This window comes from Pan paniscus, chromosome 8 (assembly GCF_029289425.2).
Source record: "Pan paniscus chromosome 8, NHGRI_mPanPan1-v2.0_pri, whole genome shotgun sequence".
NCBI lineage: Eukaryota > Metazoa > Chordata > Mammalia > Primates > Hominidae > Pan > Pan paniscus.
In genome coordinates, this window is record NC_073257.2 from 26,029,952 (window position 1) to 26,048,578 (window position 18,627).

Genomic DNA, 18,627 nt, shown 5'->3' on the forward strand with positions numbered 1-18,627 from the left:
AGACCCTTCTAGAGTCATTTGGAAGTATGTGAAAGACAAATTATTAGCTTCAAGAAAGGAGATCATGATCATCTCATTCACTACAGGATAACTAGGGGCTAAATCTGCCTGGTTCCAAATAGGCAGTCAATATGGATGAAATAAATAAAGACTAGGTTAAGTGAAAAAAGTTGCAACATGTTATATAGCATAATTCTATTTTCTTTTTCTGTGACACACACACACATTTCACACACACCTCTATTGGTAATAGTGGTTATCACTGGAGAGTGTGATTCGATTAAAAAAAAAAAAAAACTAGTCAAGGGCCGGGCACAGTGGCTCACGCCTATAATCCCAGCACTTTGGAAGGCTGAGGTGGACGGATCACTTAAGGTCAGGTGTTCAAGGCCAGCCTGGCCAACATGGTGAAACCCCATCCCTACTTAAAAAATACGAAAATTAGCTGGGTGTGATGGTAGGCACCTGTAATCCCAGCTACTCAGGAAGCTGAGGCAGGAGAATCGCTTGAACCCAGAAGGCGGAGGTTGCTGTGAGCTGAGATCCCGCCACTGCACTCCAGCCTGGGCAACAGAGTGAGACTCCGTCTCAAAAAAAACAACAATCCCAAAACCCCAAATAACTAGTCAAGTGTATTAGTGAGAAGGGGAAACAGTAGAAGGAGTTTGACCTACAACTCACTGTGAACAATCAATTGAGGTAACTCACTAACTTCAGACCAGCTGAGATCTTTTACTTTTTATTTTGTTTTTGGCTTTATAAATTGTTTAAAAAATGGTTTCAAAATGAATATATATGACTGTTTTGAAGGAAAAATGATCTAGAAGAATTATTTACAAACTCTTCTTTGTGGTATTCTCAAGCTGGGTATAAGGCAACTGGTAGATGTAGCTGTGGACCTGAAAACATCACAGTGAAATTGGGCAGGAACGACTGACTCAGCAGCAGCTAGACGGCAGCAAGAAAAGTCAAGCAGGGAGATGCTGGGGTGTGGCATGTTTTGTAATCCCTGGAATACATGCTAAGGCCACTTTCTCTTGAAACTCATTACAAGTCATGTATCCTTAAAAGGAATTTGGATGTATTTAAGGGAAAGAGTGTTAAAGCTATGAATACCACTTACAGAGCACTTAGTATGTACCAGGCCTCTGGTAAGCACCCTGCCTACATTGAATCCTGACACCAAGCTAAGAGGTTCGAGCACTGGCATATACATTTTACCCAGGAGATGCAGAGACTGTGAGGTGAGAGATCTGCATTGGATGCATCAGGCTTCCGGGTCCCTGTGCTACACTGCTCTACTAAGCTGCTCAAGGAACTAGCTGAATGGCAGGAAGGACTCCATTCATGAGACTATCAAGCCGGTGTCCAGGGAGCTGTCACAACAAGACGTGGGTGCCGTGTGAACTAGCTGGTACCTTAACTACCTAGGAATGTTAGCACACAGGGTGGAAACAAGGAAATCACTGGACCAACCATCTTTACAGATTCTGACTTAGTTGCACTGCTCCAAATTAAGAAGAATGAGGCTATTTCCTTTTAAATTGGAAATCTGTACTTGGGAGGCTGAGGCAGGAGGATCACTTGAGCCCAGAAGTTTAAGGCTGCAGTATGCTACAACCATGCCTGTTAACAGCCTCTGCACTCCAGCCTGGACAACATAGCGAGATCCTGTCTCTTAGAAAAAAACAAACTGGAAACTTGGTCCATGTGAAGCCTGTTAGTTCTACCAAAGCCAAAGATGAAAACTTCAGAAAAGCGAAATAAAAGTCTATGTTCACGATTCTATGAAACACACAGCAAAAGTCTCCAAAGGCTGACAATACACCTAGGAAAAATAGAACAAGATTGTAGATTAAGAGCTGCTTCTGAATTCCTACAGTAACACAAGTCTTGCCTTCATTCAACAAGAAAATGTTCACAATTTACTATTTGCAAAGAGACGCCCTTTTCAATATAAGTTGAAATGCTGATCCTCTGCTCTCCTGTACAGAAAACTTCTAAGAGAGTCTTGACACAGAAATGCAAATCTCCCCTCCTTCCTGAGATGTTAATTCCACATCTACCTCATGGATCAGTTAAGTATGAACATCATTAAGTACCGTCTGGATTATATTTCTTCAGTCATTTAAATTTTTTAAATATTCTGAGTTAAACACACATGTTATTGCACAATTTCATTTTCAATGTACATATTATTAATAATGATGACAAACAGATCACATTCACAATGGCTTTTTCTTCCAAGGATCTCAAGGGATTTGGATAATTTGGGCCCCAAGGGACCTGGAGAATGGCAGCCTTCCCTGAGTGAGTCTTGTGGGAAATCTCTGGGGCTAAGGCAACAGTAACTTAAATCAGTGTCTTCCAAGCTTTTCTGACCATGGTTCACAGCAAAAAATACATTTTTCATGATGACCTAGAACGCACATACAGATATGTATACCATGCACACAACTCTTAACAACAGTGTGAGGAATTTGTCTTTCCTGCACACAGTGTACTTTGATGTTTTCTATTCTACTCTATTTCTTTCTTCTTCTTCTTATTGCTATTGTTACTGTTGTAGTGTCAGTGACAATCCACTAAATTGATATCATGACCTACTTACAGGTCACAACCACTGGTGTGCAAAACATTGCCTTCAGTGTCCACAGTTTTAGGACGCTGGCCTAGGCAGTCTTCTCGTCCTCCATGCTCTTCCTGGATTCACCGTCCTCTCTCCTGGCTCCACTGACTACCTGCACAAGAGGACTCCAGCCCAGATTCCACCTCAGGGCTCCAGAGCCAGACATCCAATTGCTTACCAGATAGCCTCACTTGGACATCTCAAAAGCAACCTTAACATCATGTCTAAAAATGTTATTTTATCATGACCATCCCCTAGCCTTAGTACATGGGCCAACTCAGCTGTCTGAGCCAAAAACCTAGGAGTTATTCCTCCTCCCCTCCCTCCCACAGCTGATTCGTCACCAAGTCCTGCTTCTTGTAACTTCTAAATTACTTTAGAATTCGACTGCTTCTCCCCACCACCACCCCATTCTTGGTATCACTCCATGGGGCTACTGCCACAAGCCTTCAGGATTGCTCCCCTCCCATTCTACTCCACCCTGAAGCTAGAGTGATCTTTCAAAAATGCAAATCGAATTACACTGCGGACCTCCATGGAGTGCCAGTATCCCCAGGATGCAGCTGCAGCTCCCCGAGAGGCTGGGCCTCCTTGCTGTTGCTCCAGCCCTGGCTCCTGCCACATTTCTCCTATTCTATGGTGGCGTCTGGCTCTTGGGTCTGGCTGCACATGAGAACCACTGGGGCAACTTTTAAAAAATAAAAGTGCCCGGGACTCTATTCAAGACAATTCAATCGGAATCCAAGAAGCGACTGTCTGTGCAGCCCTGGCCCTGCCAAAGGCCTTTTCCTGTGTCTCAGAAGCTGGTCCCCACATGCCGCCCCTTCTGTGTCCTCAGCCCCAACACCACATTGGCCCTTCAGGTCTCAGTTTCAAGTTCATTTTCTCAAGGGCCGTATTCCTTAATTCCCCAGGCCTGGGAGGGCTCCTGTCCCATGTTCCCACAGAATCCTTAATTTCTCTTATCACAATCTAGTGGGTTCTACAACCTCCCAGCCTGGCCTAGTGGCTTCAATAAATATCTACAATAGGAATATATTAACGTCAATTCTAATAACAGATATGACGAGAAGATATGGTTGAGGAAAGCTGACGGAAAAACACCACCACTGATGTGCAAGAGATAAACCCACATCGGAGGCATCCGTGCAGTTCTCCTTCTTTCTGCAGAGCGTGCAGCGGGGTGGCAAGCAGAAGCCATTTGGTGCCTAAATTCGGCCACATCTTCCCATGAAAGCCTTCCCCGAGGGACATGTCTCATCTCCATCTTCTTCCCAGTTCATTGCAGATGACGTGTGGGAAATTCAGTTGCCCCTGCCTCGACAAATGGGAAGACAAAGCTGCCTGTCCAGAATGATCAAGTAAACCAGGGAAGTTGGGTCGGACGTGGGCCACCCTGCTCTACCGCGTGCCGGCACCAGGCTCTCCCTCCCAGCGGACAGTTAAGAAGAGGAACACTGAACTTGTAGAGAAATGCTAAAGCTAATATTCCTGCAGCAACTCCTCAGGCACATTGCATGCTGTGCATATTAAGGTACCCATTAAAGTCTTGCTAGTAATTGAAAAAATTATCTATGTGCAATGAGAATGAGTTAATGCAACAGAGGAACCTTAACTTTTGCATCTCCTGACTTTTTACTTTTAAGAGGTACCTGAACCTTGCGCTTCTGTGGGGTTCTTTACATTTCCTATGTAGGTGTAAAGTCATACTTGATATATAATTCCATTCACCATGCAAGCAACTTCATAGTCTATTCTATTGCATCAACTTTTTCTGTAAAAATAAATTGTTAAGGATATTATTCCTGGAACAGAATAAATTCTTGGAATCACTGAGTAACTTATGTAGCGTTCCACTGTTCCAAGAACACATCACTTATTTTATCATGACAATGTAAAGGTATTAATCTTTTGGCTTCCATTTCAACAATGAGAAATGCTGCGAGAGACACAGACACCTGCATTACATTTCAGCTCAAGTTTATATCATCCATAAACATCTCTGTTTTGGACACCTCGGCCAAACAAATGCTCACAGAATACTCTATGTAGCATTCGATTTTATGGAACTATAAAAGTTCCTTGCTGTTAATTACAGAGACAAATGTCTCATCACACATTTGGTTACCAGATAGCAGTATAATTAGTTTTCTCCATTAACCTTTCAGATATAAAATTTGATTTCAAGTAAAAAACATTGTAAACCCCTTGGAATCTGAATAACAGTATATTTCTGCATGTTTGAAAAACATGCAATACTAAGAAAACAATTTTATGGATTCTTATTTACAAGGATATTGGTTGTATGGAATACTGAAAGAAAATGTCTCTCAACTTTGTAATGATTTGAAAACATATTATGAAATATGCATGCAATAAGCTATCCTTTGTAGAGAAATGAGGCACAGTAACCTGACACCCAGTGGAATGTGCCCTTTGACCTCTCTCTCCTAACTATGGTCATGCGGCCGAAATGTTCAGCACAGCCTCTCATCCGCTCCCCCTTCATCCTGGCATCTGTGAGACAATGGACGAGGGTGGTGTGTTCAGTTGATGGCAATGGAATAGTTTTTTTCCTGTTTAAAGTCAAATTGCCTTCAGGATGACTGATCCCACAACCCTGGCCTGCTAAGGACCATGCTGTAGCTTACATTCATAGAGAGTGCATTTGACGGACACAATGTGTAGATGGGGTGCTGTCAACAATGGTGTACGTTTACGCTGCCAACATGTGGAGAGTGGGATGAAGACCTCATGCGCCGCATGGGACAATCCTGCACAAGGAAACGGCCTCATCTCAATCAATCGTCTCACTCTGATCTACTGATAACTGGAGGCACATTACCTTTTAACACGGTTTAACATGGAACTCATTCATTTATTCAAGAATAGTTATTAAGAGTCTACTCTGCGCCAAGGAATACTACAGTAGGAATACAGCATTGGACACTCAGAGTCTTGCCCTGAAGGAATTCAAACTGAGACTGGAAGGATAAACAAAAGATCACGGAGGCAAAGGTAGTCGAGGTCACTCTAGGCAAAGAGGCCGGCAGAGCACATGCCAGGGCCCTGGTGTTGCAAGATTCCAGGGGTGCTGTCCCTTGTGCCATGTGAGTCTGCGAGGCCCGGGGTGGCGCGGAGGCTGGTGACACACAGGGGCACAGGAGTGCATCCTATTTCAGAGTTAGACTTTAAAGGAGGGAGACTGCTACCTATTAAAATAGAAAACAGGCTGGGCGTGGTGGCTCACGCTGGTAATTCCAGCAGTTTGGGAGGCCAAGGCAGGCAGATCGCTTGAAGTCAGGAGTTCAAGACCTGCCTGGCCAACATGGTGAAACCCCGTCTCCATTAAAAATACAAAAACTAGCCAGGCGTGGTGGCACGTGCCTATAGTCCCAGCTACTCGGGAGGCTGACGCAGGAGAATCGCTTGAACCTGGTGGTGAAGGATGCAGTGAACCAAAATCGCGCCACTGCACTCCAGCTTGGGTGACACAGCGAGACTCTAACTCAAAGGAAAAAAAAATTATTTAACAAATACTTATGATATTTCCTAGAATGTGCCAGACACTGTTCTGCAAACAAAAATGCAAAGAGATCAGGCTAGATGATAGCAGGATACATACAGGCTTTGAAGAGTTGATACCAAAGGAGGCTTTTGGATTTCCAGTGCCAAAGACCATTATATGTAAGTGTTTAAGTAAAAGACTGTATTTCTCAGTGTCCATTGAAGATTTTTGTGACCATACAAAAAATAAGTGTCGTTTGGAATATCTGGTTATATTCTTTAAGAAGCAAGCAGAACAAATAAATTAAGCAAGCATTTGTTGCCCTATTAGGGTTTTCTGGTGGCTTTTTTTTTTTTTTGAGACAGGATCTCACTTGTTGCCCAGGCTGGAGTGCAATGGTGCTATCTCAGCTCGCTGCAACTCCCACCCACCGGGCTCAACTGATCCTCCCACCTCAGCCTCCTGAGTAGTTGGGACTATGCAGCATGACACCTGGCTAATTTTTGTATTTTTTTGTAGAATTTTTTTTTTTTTTGCAGAAGAGTGGTAAGCATGTCAATGAGGTGAGGAAGTGCACAGCCTAAAACATAAGGAAGGAGAGCCGCTGCAGGAATGAAAAGTGGTCTGGTATGGCTGCTGCACATGGAGGCAAGAGAGGAGTGTCAGGAATCAGCTCGAAGAAGTAGACGGAGGCAGTTCGTGCAGGGTCTCAGCTGTCATGCTAGGGAGTTTGGGTACACTTAGATGATAAAGAATTTCAAGCATCACATCTATAATCCCAGCACTGTGGGAGGCCAAGGCTGGAGGATTGCTTGAGGCCAGGAGTTCAAGACCAGCTGGGGCAACAGAGGGAGACGCTGTCTCTACAAAAAATAAAAAAATTAGCTGGGCATGGCGGTGCATGCCTGAAGTCCCAGCTACTTGGGAGGCTGAGTACCTTGAGCCCAGGAGTTGGAAGCTTTAGTAAGCTATGATCACACCACTGCACTCGAGCCAGGGCAACAGAGCGAGAGCCTGTCTCTGAAAAATGGAAAAGAATTTCAGGCAGAGGGGCAGCCCAAGTTGCACACGATACTCTCAGGAGCCGAAAGGCACCGTGTGGATCGCAATGGCTGCAGGTTCAGGTTTCTGCCCTTCGCCAGCCCCGCTCCCCTGCTACTGCTGAGGCACTGCTGTCCAGGTCACTTTCTCTCCGATAATCTGCTACTTATAAGGATAACAGACTTCCCACGCCAACATCCCAGGTCTATTTTTAACTTTGAGATGCAAAACACACTGGTTCAAAATCCTTATTTCACCGTATAGATGGCCATATGATTTTCCTCAGAAAACAAAATCACAGGGAGGCTGAATTGTCAACACGTTTCCTTAGATTCTATCCTTCATGAATTTATTATTTTTTTTCAATGATTTGGTCATGACCAGTGTAAGAAAAGTAAAGACCACAATATATCACACTTTCCATTTATAGGGCAGTTGCTGAACCACAATGAGCCTTCCTGAGAAACAGAAAGAGGTGGCTTTTCCCCAGGACAGCTGCTGCCCCCATGCGGGCCGTGGCGAGCAGGCTGCAGGCTGCATGTCAGCCCCACTGGCCCCTCACAGGGCCCCCTTGGGCAGGTACAACTTCGGTGGCTGTGTGCGGGGGCCCAACTCCCTCAGAAACCCGACAGGCACTAAGGTTTGTTGGTGTGATCTTTAATACATGGCTTTATGTCCTTAAATTAAGGTAGAAAAGCTTGCTTCATGTGAAATCTGAGAAGTCAACAATGTCAACATCAGTTTACAGACGGGCCAGCGCTATCTTAAGCACCTTTCTAAAGCTGTACCTGTGTTAGAGCAGAATAAGGAACAAGCAGAACAAATGTGATTTTCCAATTTTGGTTTCCAACATGTCACTGGCTTTCATATGTGAGTTCTCCTTTTCGGTGTCTTCTGGATTTGAAAAAAGAAGTTGTATCTCACAAATCAACATCAGAAATCCCAAATTTCTACTCTAGTATGTTACAGAATCTTAAAGTTAAATGAGGCATCTTTTAGTTTGGCTCACTAAATGTCTCTAAAATCTCAATATAGCAGTATACTTTACAATAAATCTTCAGAGTCCTAACGACAGTGTCCAATATATTCATGCATTTAAATCACATATCTGAGGACCTATCAGCAGAGTACCTATTACGGATACAGCATTGTGCTAGGTTCTCAAAGGATCCAGAATGAACTCAGGTCACACTTGCCCTCTAGGATCTGACAATTTACATTAGGAGCGATTAGGAGAGTCCTGAAAATAAACAACCACATTTCAATGTGGCAGCTGTTAAGTTTCGGGGGAGGATCTGCAGGGTGACTTGAGCACAATAAAGCCACACACAAAAATAAGTAAATATTAGGCATCACATGGTAAGTGCCAGAAAAGAGTAATGTTATTACTTAGTGCCCAAGTGATCGGAAGAATAGATAACTCCTAGGCTGGGCACGGTGGCTCACGCCTGTAATCCCAGCACTTTGGGAGGCCGAGGCAGGTGGATCACGAGGTCAGGAGATCGAGACCATCCTGGCTAACATGGTGAAACCCCGTCTCTACTAAAAAAAATACAAAAAAATTAGCCGGGTGTGGTGGCGGGCGCCTGTAGTCCCAGCTACTCGGGAGGCTGAGGCAGGAGAATGGCGTGAACCTGGGAGGTGGAGCTTGCAGTGAGCCGAGATGGCACCACTGCACTCCAGCCTGGGCAACAGAGCGAGACTCCGTCTCAAAAAAAAGAAAGAAAAAAAAAAAAGAAAAGATAACTCCTAAATCTGGGAGAAGGAGAGAGAATGGGGTAATAAAAACAGAAATACAGTGTTTTCCAGTTTGAAAAAGCGTTTTACCATACAGGATTTCGCATGTGCGTCAGGAGGGCCAACGTTGTTCTTCTATTACAGAAGATGAGGAAAACCCCTCAAGAGTGTTATCCAAGGTGTTAGAACTGGAGCCTGAGATTCAAAGCAAGGTTTTCTGACTCTAAATCCAACTTCTCTCTGCTACGCTATGTAAACTGAGAAGGCTTACAGGCCAAGGTAATATTTGAATTGAGCTTTAAAAACCGATAGGAGAGACAGGATTTTACTAGAAGGAGTTTGGAAATGGGGTAAGGAATGGTAGGAGGCTAGGATGGAGAAGGAGCCGCAGTGAAATGGCAGAGGTGAGAATGGGAAGGTGCTTTAGGAGGGAATGATGTGATCAGTTTGACACAGCACATGTTTTCAGTGAGGGTGAAGAGCAAGAGAAGGCTGGAAGGGCGGTTTAGAAACAGACAGCGAACTGAAAGAGAGAGGAGAGCGGGGCCTCGCTCCTCCAAGGCAGCATGGTACAGTGGAAAGATCGTGGTCAGGCCATGTCCAAATTCCAGATCCAGGCTCTTGTCTCCTAGTTCTATGACCTTACGTACATTAACAATTCTAAAGGCCCATTTTTCTCATATAAAAGTAGAAATGACAATACCTTCTCAGAGCTGGTCTTAGTGTTAAATGAGATAAAGTTCGGAAGTGCCCAGCACACACGGGAGGCAGTAAACAAGCCCTAGCTCCTTTCTTCCCAGCAGGAGGGGCTTTCCCAGGCAGTAGCTCCTGCCCACCCCATTCCCCCTCCCTGTGGTGCCTCCTCTGCACCTGGAAGTCCTGGTTTAGGAAGCCGGTTGGCTCAAGGGAAGGCGGTTACATGAAAGCTGTGGACAGGGAGATGCAGACGTGGTCGGGTCAGACCGCGCATACTAAACACTCAGTGAAGGGCTCTGCCTTGATTCTGGAACCCATGACAAGGCAGCTGAAGTCTCTAAGCAGGAGAGAGGGTGAGAAGTTACGTACTGAGATCAGCCCACGTGGGCAGATTGGAGCAAGGAGTTGTGGCAACTCTGACAAGGTGAAGAACTCAGAAGTGGATGTCAGGAGACCCCACTGGAAGGTGTGGTCAGCTACTAATGACCATGTAGCCTTGGGCAAATCACTTTCATCCCTGAGTTGAGGTTCCCATTTGTAAAACATGAGGCCAACCCAACACCAACCTCACAGTGTAGCTGCAATAGAAACTAAATGAGAGATGGAGTGCCCGGATGGCCTAACTACAAATGCCTCCCAGACTTTAGGCAACAAGTCATACGTGAGAACGACCAAGTTCTGCATCCACAGCTACCGAAACATATGTTTATGTGCACATAAATTGAAAGAAGCCATCGGTATTTAAGTTCCCTCAAGAGGCTCTCCAAACTTTGACTTTGCTTGCAATTGTTTTTGAAGCCATTTTTCGGTCCTAGAGTATAATCAGACAAATCAGGTGCTGTATGAAGCCTTGGGAACTGTCCAGACCAGGAGTTTTAAAACAGTGACTGGGGGCGCCCTAACATTCTGCAGAGGCCCACAGAGGAATGTGAAACGCACGTCAGGCTCTCTGGGTCTCCTCGACCTTTTTTCAAGCAGCTCGGCTCCCCTTTGATCTGCTGGACATACTGGGGGTTCCGCTTGGGAGCACGTTTGAACAAAGCCTGCCATGTGGTTAAGGGCTTGCTTTGGAGACAGGCAGACCCTGGCTTGCATCCTGGCTCTGGCACTGAGTAACTCTGTGAACTCCTCAAATTCTTCATCCATAAAGAGGGAAAAACAACACGTTTCTTGGGACAATTAACGGGATAACATTTACAAAGTCCTTTACATAGTGCTGGCACACAGCAAGCTCTGGGTAAATAACACTATTACTGGCCACGTACCTAACCCCAAGAGACACTCCTGGTCATCTGTCCCATTCATTCCACCACCAAAAAAGGAGAGGACTTACAAGAAAGAGCACAGGGACACAAGGACACAGTGGGGCCAGGGTGCTGAAGGTGGAGCTTTTGTGGGAAGGAACAGAGGGGAAGCACTTGCTTCCACATACTGGGATTTTGGGGTTCCACTTTTCCCCCTTGGCCCTTCATTTCCTCTGAGGTTGCAACTCCTGCCCCAGGTATGGTGACACACTAGACCCTTCTTCCTCTTGGAAGTGGGGGCTCAGCTCCCAAGCCTCTTGAAACCAACCAAGAACCAGGGTGGGGCCCAGGCCACCTGACTCCAGGTGAAGACCTCCTCCATTCTACAGACGGACCTGCCGAGCCCTCCAGGGAGGAGAACGATGCCGTGGCTGGGAGACAACTCTGTAACTTGTAAAAGTGCACAGGGATTGTTCCAGTGTGTCCTCTTCAGGGGGATTCTGGGGACTCTAGTGGGTGCAGCTGTCATCAAGAAAGCCACTGAAAAGAGACTTCAGAGTTTCAGAGATGTCGACCCTGCTCAGCTGGCATGGCTGCCACACTGTGTGCTTCATCTACGGAAAGCTGAATAACTGAACTGAATATTAAAAAGAATAACTAGAACAGGGCTTGGCATGGATGTAAATGGAGCGCAATGAATTTCTGTTGAATGAATAAATGAATGAGACTGAACACCTGACAGATAAACATGTTTCCAATGTACATACTATGATAAATCTAACCCAAAATCCAATGTGTGAAAAGAGACTTCATTTTATATTTGCATTACTGCTATGAATAATAAATTAATTGTCTCATTAAAATCCTTCTAAAAGTGCCCTGCTAGCAGCTAAGGCCTCCTCCATGAGCCTTGGCTTTGCCTGGCTCCACAGGGCAGAGGGGAAAGATCTTTTGAGAGGAGGCCTGGGTTTACTCCGGCCTCTGCTATTCGTGAGGTCAGGTAACTGAGCTTCGGTTCCCATCATTATAGGAATCATTATATCTGCCCTGACTACCCCACAGGTATATGGTAAAAATCCCGAGAAGACAGATGTGAAAGCACTTTCTAAACCATAAGTGCAACACTCATGGTCGAGCTATAATGATGCCTATTGGCGGCTCCCTCACCCTTCCCACCTGGAATCTTCTCCAGGGAGGAGAAATACAGGAGCGAATCTTTCCTGTAGTTCAACATCTCTGCTTTGCAGAGCCCTCCCCTCTACCCCTTCCAACTCTGCATTTGCTGTTGCCCTGATCATTCACATTTGTCATTTAATTACCGTTCACAGACAGGCGGTTAAGTGGAGTGTTCAAAGTTCAGGCAGACCTGCACTGGAACCCCACCTGTGGCACTTCCTACTTGAGAGACCTTGGGCAGGTCACCTCGACATCTCTAGGCTCATCTACAAAATGGGGATGACGGTAACTCGTACAGACATGCGGCAAAGAGCAAATCAGGTCTTTCATGTAAAGTGCTCAGTGTGCTGCCTCGCACACAGTTAAGTGCTCAAACAACTGTAGCTCTTATGATTGCTGAATACTGCTCCGTTTCCTGAATTTGTCCTGTCTCCTCCCCAGCTGGATCTGAATCCAAGAACAAGGTCCCTGTCCTATCCATTTCTGTGACTATCTCTGACCCCACTCCCATTCCAGAAAAGTGCTGAGTTCAGAGTATCTTCTATAAAGACACTGGCTGAACTGATTTAAGAGAACTGTTTCCCTTCAAACAGTGCTTAAATCTTCATTGTAGTCCCATCACAGCCAGCTTGAGAAAGTCAATGTCCACAGGGTAAAGTAACTTCTTCTGACCCTATTATCCAATTAAAAATATGTGAGTAATTCCTAAAGCACGAGGCCAAGCCATTTACACTACTGAGCTACCCTACCATGTGAGATACACTACGTTCGTTAACAGCCTAAAAATGTTCCAGAGAAGTAGACTTGATGTGGGAACCTCTGCCACGTTCTAGAAGACTCTTTTTCACCTAGAACATAAACTTTGATCTTATAGATGCAGATAGTATTAAAGGGAACACATATGTTTGAATGTAGAAAATCCTATAGACCATCCCTGGGACAGTGTGTCAGTACTTTGTTACAGGGGAAAGAGTTCTAGTATTTTGGTACCAAACCCCCTTGGATGTCATAAGCTTCCCATATAATTCTACATCTTTATGGACAGGCTTCAGCAATTTATAAAATAAACATAATTGAAATCTTTATGTTTTGAAAAGTGTAACTATAAAACTATAAACTATAACACTGTCAACAAAAAATTCCTACTCTCAGATGCCATCAGTAACTATTCTCAATTGCTCCAGAAATCATGTTTCTGTGACAATTTCTGTTATTTTTTCTTAACTGACCTAGAGATCACAAAATAAAAATGTTATTTGGGAACCAACTACATGATGACCCAAGAATGAGCAAAAGATTGAAAATAACCCACAGCACACTCCCAGGCTGTTCAATCTTTTGTGTCTTGATGTTGAAGGCCTTCTGGAGGAACCACTTTGAAAGCGTATCTATCTCAAGCCTGGTCTTTCATTGGAATTCTTGCATCTTCCTCAACTTGGACTAGGAAGAAGAAAAGCAACAACGTCTATCATCTCTGGGAGTTTCCAGCTTACTGAATCCTGGGCACTAGCATCCTGTTGCTCTTCAGCTTCCCCTCTCTTATCCTTACAATTCACTTCCTTCGTAGTGACCTTACCACTTTTCTAGTAGTACACAGCAGAAAGTGCGGGAAAGCCTGCCTTGCTGGAGAACTAAATCAAGGACATGATGTTTCATTTGTATGGTGAAAGTAAATTTTCTACTAAAGGGTAAATTCGTTATTTCGAATGGCTATATAGAGTGGTACTTTGATAATACAAAATTCCAGCTGACCAGCCAGGCATGGTGGCTCACGCCTATAATCCCAGCACTTTGGGAGGCTGAGGCAGGTGGATCACCTGAGGTCAGGAGTTCGAGACCAGCCTGGCCAACATGGTAAAACTCTGTCTCTATTAAAAATACAAAAAATTAGCCAAGCGTGGTGGCAGGTGCTTGTAATCCCAGCTACTCCGGAGTCTGAGGCAGGAGAATCGCCTGAACCTGGGAGGCAGGGGTTGCAGTGAGCCGAGATCATGCCATTGCACTCCAGCCTGGATAACAAGAGTGAACCTCCGTCTCAAAAAAAAAAAAAAAAAAAAAAAAAAAAAAAAAGAATTCCAACTGACCAAGTTTAGGGGACTGGAAAGACTAGAATCCAAGAATATTCTCTTTCTGGGCCACAGCATTTCACTTGATTATTAACCTTTTGGCTCCTAGCACTCTTAACAGTAAACAGGTACTGGGAGCAGTGCTGGCCCCAGTGATATTCTTTCTCTCAGCAGAAAGATCTATGTGCTATCAATGATCGCTCATGTAAGAAATGCAGACATTTCCCTCCTATTTTTCCTCTTAAAGTATATATTAATATTTGACTTCTTCCCAATGCATCCCGACCCACCCTTTCTATCCCTCAAAGCAAAACCAGAGAGATCCTGGTGAGAGCTTCGTTTGAAGGCTGACCCACACTGGGTCTGAGCAGCAGTCCTGCTACCTGAAGTCCCCCTTGATGGGGTAATTGTGGCTTTGCTTGTAATTGTTCTCGCTCTGACCTCTCTCATGTCTGCTTCCTTGCTGTGCAGTGCTGGGCCCTCACCCTGCTACCTGGGATTGCAGAGGTCCAAGATGGACAAGGTTGAGGCCAAACGCCACCATCTACTCTCCACCCTGACCTTATGGGTACTTCACTCTTAGAGGCAAAATCCTACATGGTTTCATTTTTGGCTGATGGTGTGCAAATAAAAAACTGCACATCCAAAGTCTTTCCTGCACAGTATTTGCACCAACACTGCACATGGGAAAGGTGGCAATGTTTGTGGCTACCTACCCATCCATCATGCAGCTACACTTGCTGGAAAGTCTCAGAAATGCCGTTTTAGCTCTGCTCGTCCCTGACGTGAGCTGGGAACAAGGATGGTAAGAGGAAAGCACGCTGTTCCCCCTGTTCCAAAATGCTGGTGTGAAAGGAGCACAAAGTCAGGAAAATGAGGAGCTGCTTGATGATAACTAGCACTATCAAGAGCTGGTTAGGCAGACAGTCAAACTTTTATTTTCCTTATGCTTTTTGACTGTAGATTTAATTTAATTTTGTCATGGCAGGATTAGCAACTGGGCCACAGAGGTGAAGGGACATTATAATAAGACAGCACATTAATCCTCTATCCCACCCAAGGCAGAAGCAAAACCAAACAAATAGCAGCTTCCTGGAAATTGAATTTCTGTTATCCAGATGTCAAAGATGTAATACCCCAATTACACAAACTATTGCCAGTGAAGCATGCCAGCGAATATGCAATGTAAATGGGGTGAGCGCAGAGCCACAGAACTGCACAGTCAGCATCTGGCTCTGTGAGTGAGTGATAATTAGCACTGTGTGTAGACACTAATAAACATTTATGTCTGAAATTACAACTTTTAGCAATGTTAATAAGGGATATATTGGCAATCTGTAAAATAAAAGGTCTTGAAAAGAATGTCATACATTAAGCAATGGCAGACATTTCCCGTTCCTGAACAATTTCCTTTTTTCCCCCTAATTGCAAATGGTCACGATGTTTTGCTGAGATATTAATTGACATAGGAACCTACCTAAAAAAATGGGCTGTGTCTCTTTGGCCTCCCCATTAACATCGTTGCTGAATTCTGGGATCTTATACACCTCATGGTGATAATCTGGCATGAGAAAACAACCAAAAATTAGAATCCTAAGGACCTCAAGATAGGAATAAGCAGTCAAGTCTAGAATCTCATTCTATTTAGTATGTATACTCTATAATTTATAAATAAACTTTTTGAGAACTGAAATAATCACATAATTAGTAGTCAAGAATAATTCCTAAAACTTTGCTTATTCTGGAGTACGCAAACTTGAAAGATTACTTTGGCTTTAGAAGACAGCTTGATCACACCATTTTCACGGTAAATTGTACCCACAGATGCCAATTTTTAGGCTTTTTTTCTTTGAGGTGGCAAGTATGTTTGCCCAATCATAGAGCAGGGGAGGTTTCCAAATTTCTCTTCACAACCCATTTTCACCAGCATATCAACAGTATGCTTTAAAGTTAGCCAGCACTTTAGTTTTCTCAGTTTACCCAGAAAATCTCAGCCTTTAAGCAGCTTAAAGGCAAGCACACATGAAAAATACTGATTTGTTATTTCAAATGTAGTATGATTTGGATAAGAAAGCAAGATTTTCATCTTTCACACAAGTGACTCTTTCGCATTCAGCTACTGCACTTTATTTAATATGCAAGTTTATTTTCTAAAACTGCACCTGCAGAGAAAGAGAAGAATCAGACCTATAATTAAAAGAAAAAGAAAAAAGGAAAAAGGAAAAACTTGCTATGTCAGTCAAAGTTTAAAATACAATATTTTACAAGCTTCTCTATGGAGGCTACTGCATTTTTGCTTCTATTTTTGAAAAGCAGGGTCACTAAGGCATGAAAATAGAGGTTCCTCCTTAACACCTAGTCCCCTTTCTCTGGCCTTAGACCTCACAGGACAAAGTCAACAAAACTACTCTCACTTTTAAGATAAAGCAGTTAAGTTCTCTGAGGTCATCAATAAGAAAGCAGCTTACATTCCTGAATGAATCAGATAGCACCAACAGGGCAATCACCCAGACAGAGACTTTTAAAAGTCCAAGTAACTGAGTAATCAACACGGATGTGGAAAAAAAATTTACTCAGAAAGTGGGAAGAGCCAAGTATTTTGAATGCGTGAAACTATTTCAGGCCTCTTTCATTAAACAGTATCCAAACTAAATTAGGGGAGGCAGATAAGAATGGATCTTCAAAATGCCTATAATCAAAGCATTTTCAGATGAACCAAATCCACATCTTAGCTAGCTTAGCTCAGTTTGAAAAATTCGATTACTTGCAATTGTCCACGATTTTTTCACTAATTTTCGTCAGTTTACACGTGACTTCTGCAGGTTGTTGGAGTTTCTACCCTGATGCCAATGCTAGAGAAAACGACAGAGGAAAAGTGGACAGGTTGGGGTTTGGCTTTGACCTCAACTTGATTAAAAGACGACATTTAAACAGAGCGGGTCTAAACTCAATATGAGGACTTGTGACATTACAATGAAAAAAGTCACCTGCCCCTAATTAAAGATGACAATGCATTTTGAGATATATTTTCACGATGGCTCTTGAGTTATTTTTTTTTTAAAAAAGTCAAATCAGGAAGATAAAGACTCTTAACAAGTAACTGAACACAGACAAGACTGTATTCCACTTTCCCCTCCCTGACAAAATACAAACCCTAGAGTGTGGTGTACACCTGTTAATTCGTCAGGAACTAGATGGATTTCTTTTCTTTCTTTTCTTTTTTCTTTTTTTTAAAGGATACTTATCTGACTGCTATATGATCTAGTCTAAAACACCTTTCCAACCCAAATCAGCTAGCTAGAGATGTTGGATGTCAACAATTCCGCCTTGGGCTTGGACACGGCGTGAGCTTCTTTCTCCTTCTTAAAAAGACCAACAACGGTCATCCTTTTTCCTCCTTCTCTTGGCGGGGGGAAGGGGGAAGACCCCAGAAAACAAAAACAGCAAATCTCAGGTCCGAGGGTCCACGCTCGGCCTGATGGCCAGGCAGGTCCGCGGCCGCCCCAGCCCTGCCCCGGAGGCGCCCCGAGGAGGGCTCGGGCCCCCCGGTGTCATTGTTTGCTAATTTCCTGAGCTGCCCTCCGACTTGTTTACGTTAAATAACACCCCGGCTCCCCCCGCACAACTTTCCCCGCCGCCCGGCGTGTGCGGCCGCGGCCCTGCCTGCCAGCCCGGCGGAGGCACCGGGGGAACGGGAAGGACCGGGGGCTCCGGGAGGGCGCGCCCCCCACCGTGGACCCCCGCGGGCGGCCGAGGGCGCGGCGCCCGCTGCCTGCCCCCGCCGCCCCGGCGGCCGCTTACCTCGGCTCACCAGTTTGAAGCTCTGGGATTTCCTGCTTCTTTTCCTCTCGGAGAACTCCATGGTGCGGGGAAGGCGGCGGCGGGGGCTGAGGAGGCGGCGGCAGCGGCGGCAGCGGCGGCGCGGGCTCGTGTCACCGCCGCGGAGCCGCCGGGACCAAGGTCCGCGCCTGGAGTCGGCGGGGGGAGGCCGCGGGACGGGAGGAACCACCGCGAGCCCGCTCGGGGCTGCAGGCGCGGGGCCCGGCGGCGTGGGCTCCCGGGCGAAGTTGCCCCCGCGCGGCGCCGCCTCCCGGTGCCCTAGGCGCCCCCGCGGCCCCCGCTCATGCCGGCCCGCGGGTTCCAGACGCCGCCCGCCGCAGCCCAACTTTCCGTTGGGAGCGGGCCGGGCGGGGGCGCGGCGGCGGCGGCGGCGGCGGGGGGCGGCTCGGGGCGGCCGGCCCGCCTGGGCTCAGCCTGCGGTCGCGGCGGCGGCGGCGGCGGCGGCCCCGAAGACGCGGCGGGCGGGCTGCGGGGAGGGCGGCGGCGGGTGCAGAGCCGGCCGGGGCGCTGACCGCCCCCGCGGGAGGAGGGGCGCCGGCGGAGGGGGCGGTGCCGCTGGGACCCCAGGGCCACCTGCTGGCGGAGCCCGGCCGCCGCCATCCCCGGGGGCCGCCGCCGGCCTGGCCGCGCGGCGCCCCGAGGAGGCGCGGAGGCCGCGGCGCAGCGCCCTGGCCCGGGCCCGGCCGGCCT

At 45.9% G+C, this 18,627-nt stretch overlaps 1 protein-coding gene across 15 annotated transcripts in view; it reads right to left on the reverse strand.

Annotated features, from left to right (window-relative positions):
- BEND7 (BEN domain containing 7) overlaps positions 1-18,422 on the reverse strand; it is a 94,013-nt gene extending 75,591 nt beyond the window's left edge. For 7 of the 15 annotated variants that reach the window (XM_055092421.2, XM_055092424.2, XM_034929982.3 and 4 more), the window contains exons 1-2: positions 17,899-18,246; positions 15,575-15,658 (exon numbers count right to left, since the gene is read on the reverse strand). In XM_055092421.2, the coding sequence (XP_054948396.1) occupies positions 15,575-15,658; positions 17,899-17,959 (145 nt within the window). In that variant the 5' untranslated portion in view covers positions 17,960-18,246. Of the gene's footprint in view, positions 1-14,813; positions 14,925-15,574; positions 15,659-17,898 lie in introns of those variants that run through there. The other 8 variants (XM_055092422.2, XM_034929985.3, XM_034929980.3 and 5 more) reach the window with 4 other exon arrangements.
- Positions 18,423-18,627: the final 205 nt, after the last annotated feature.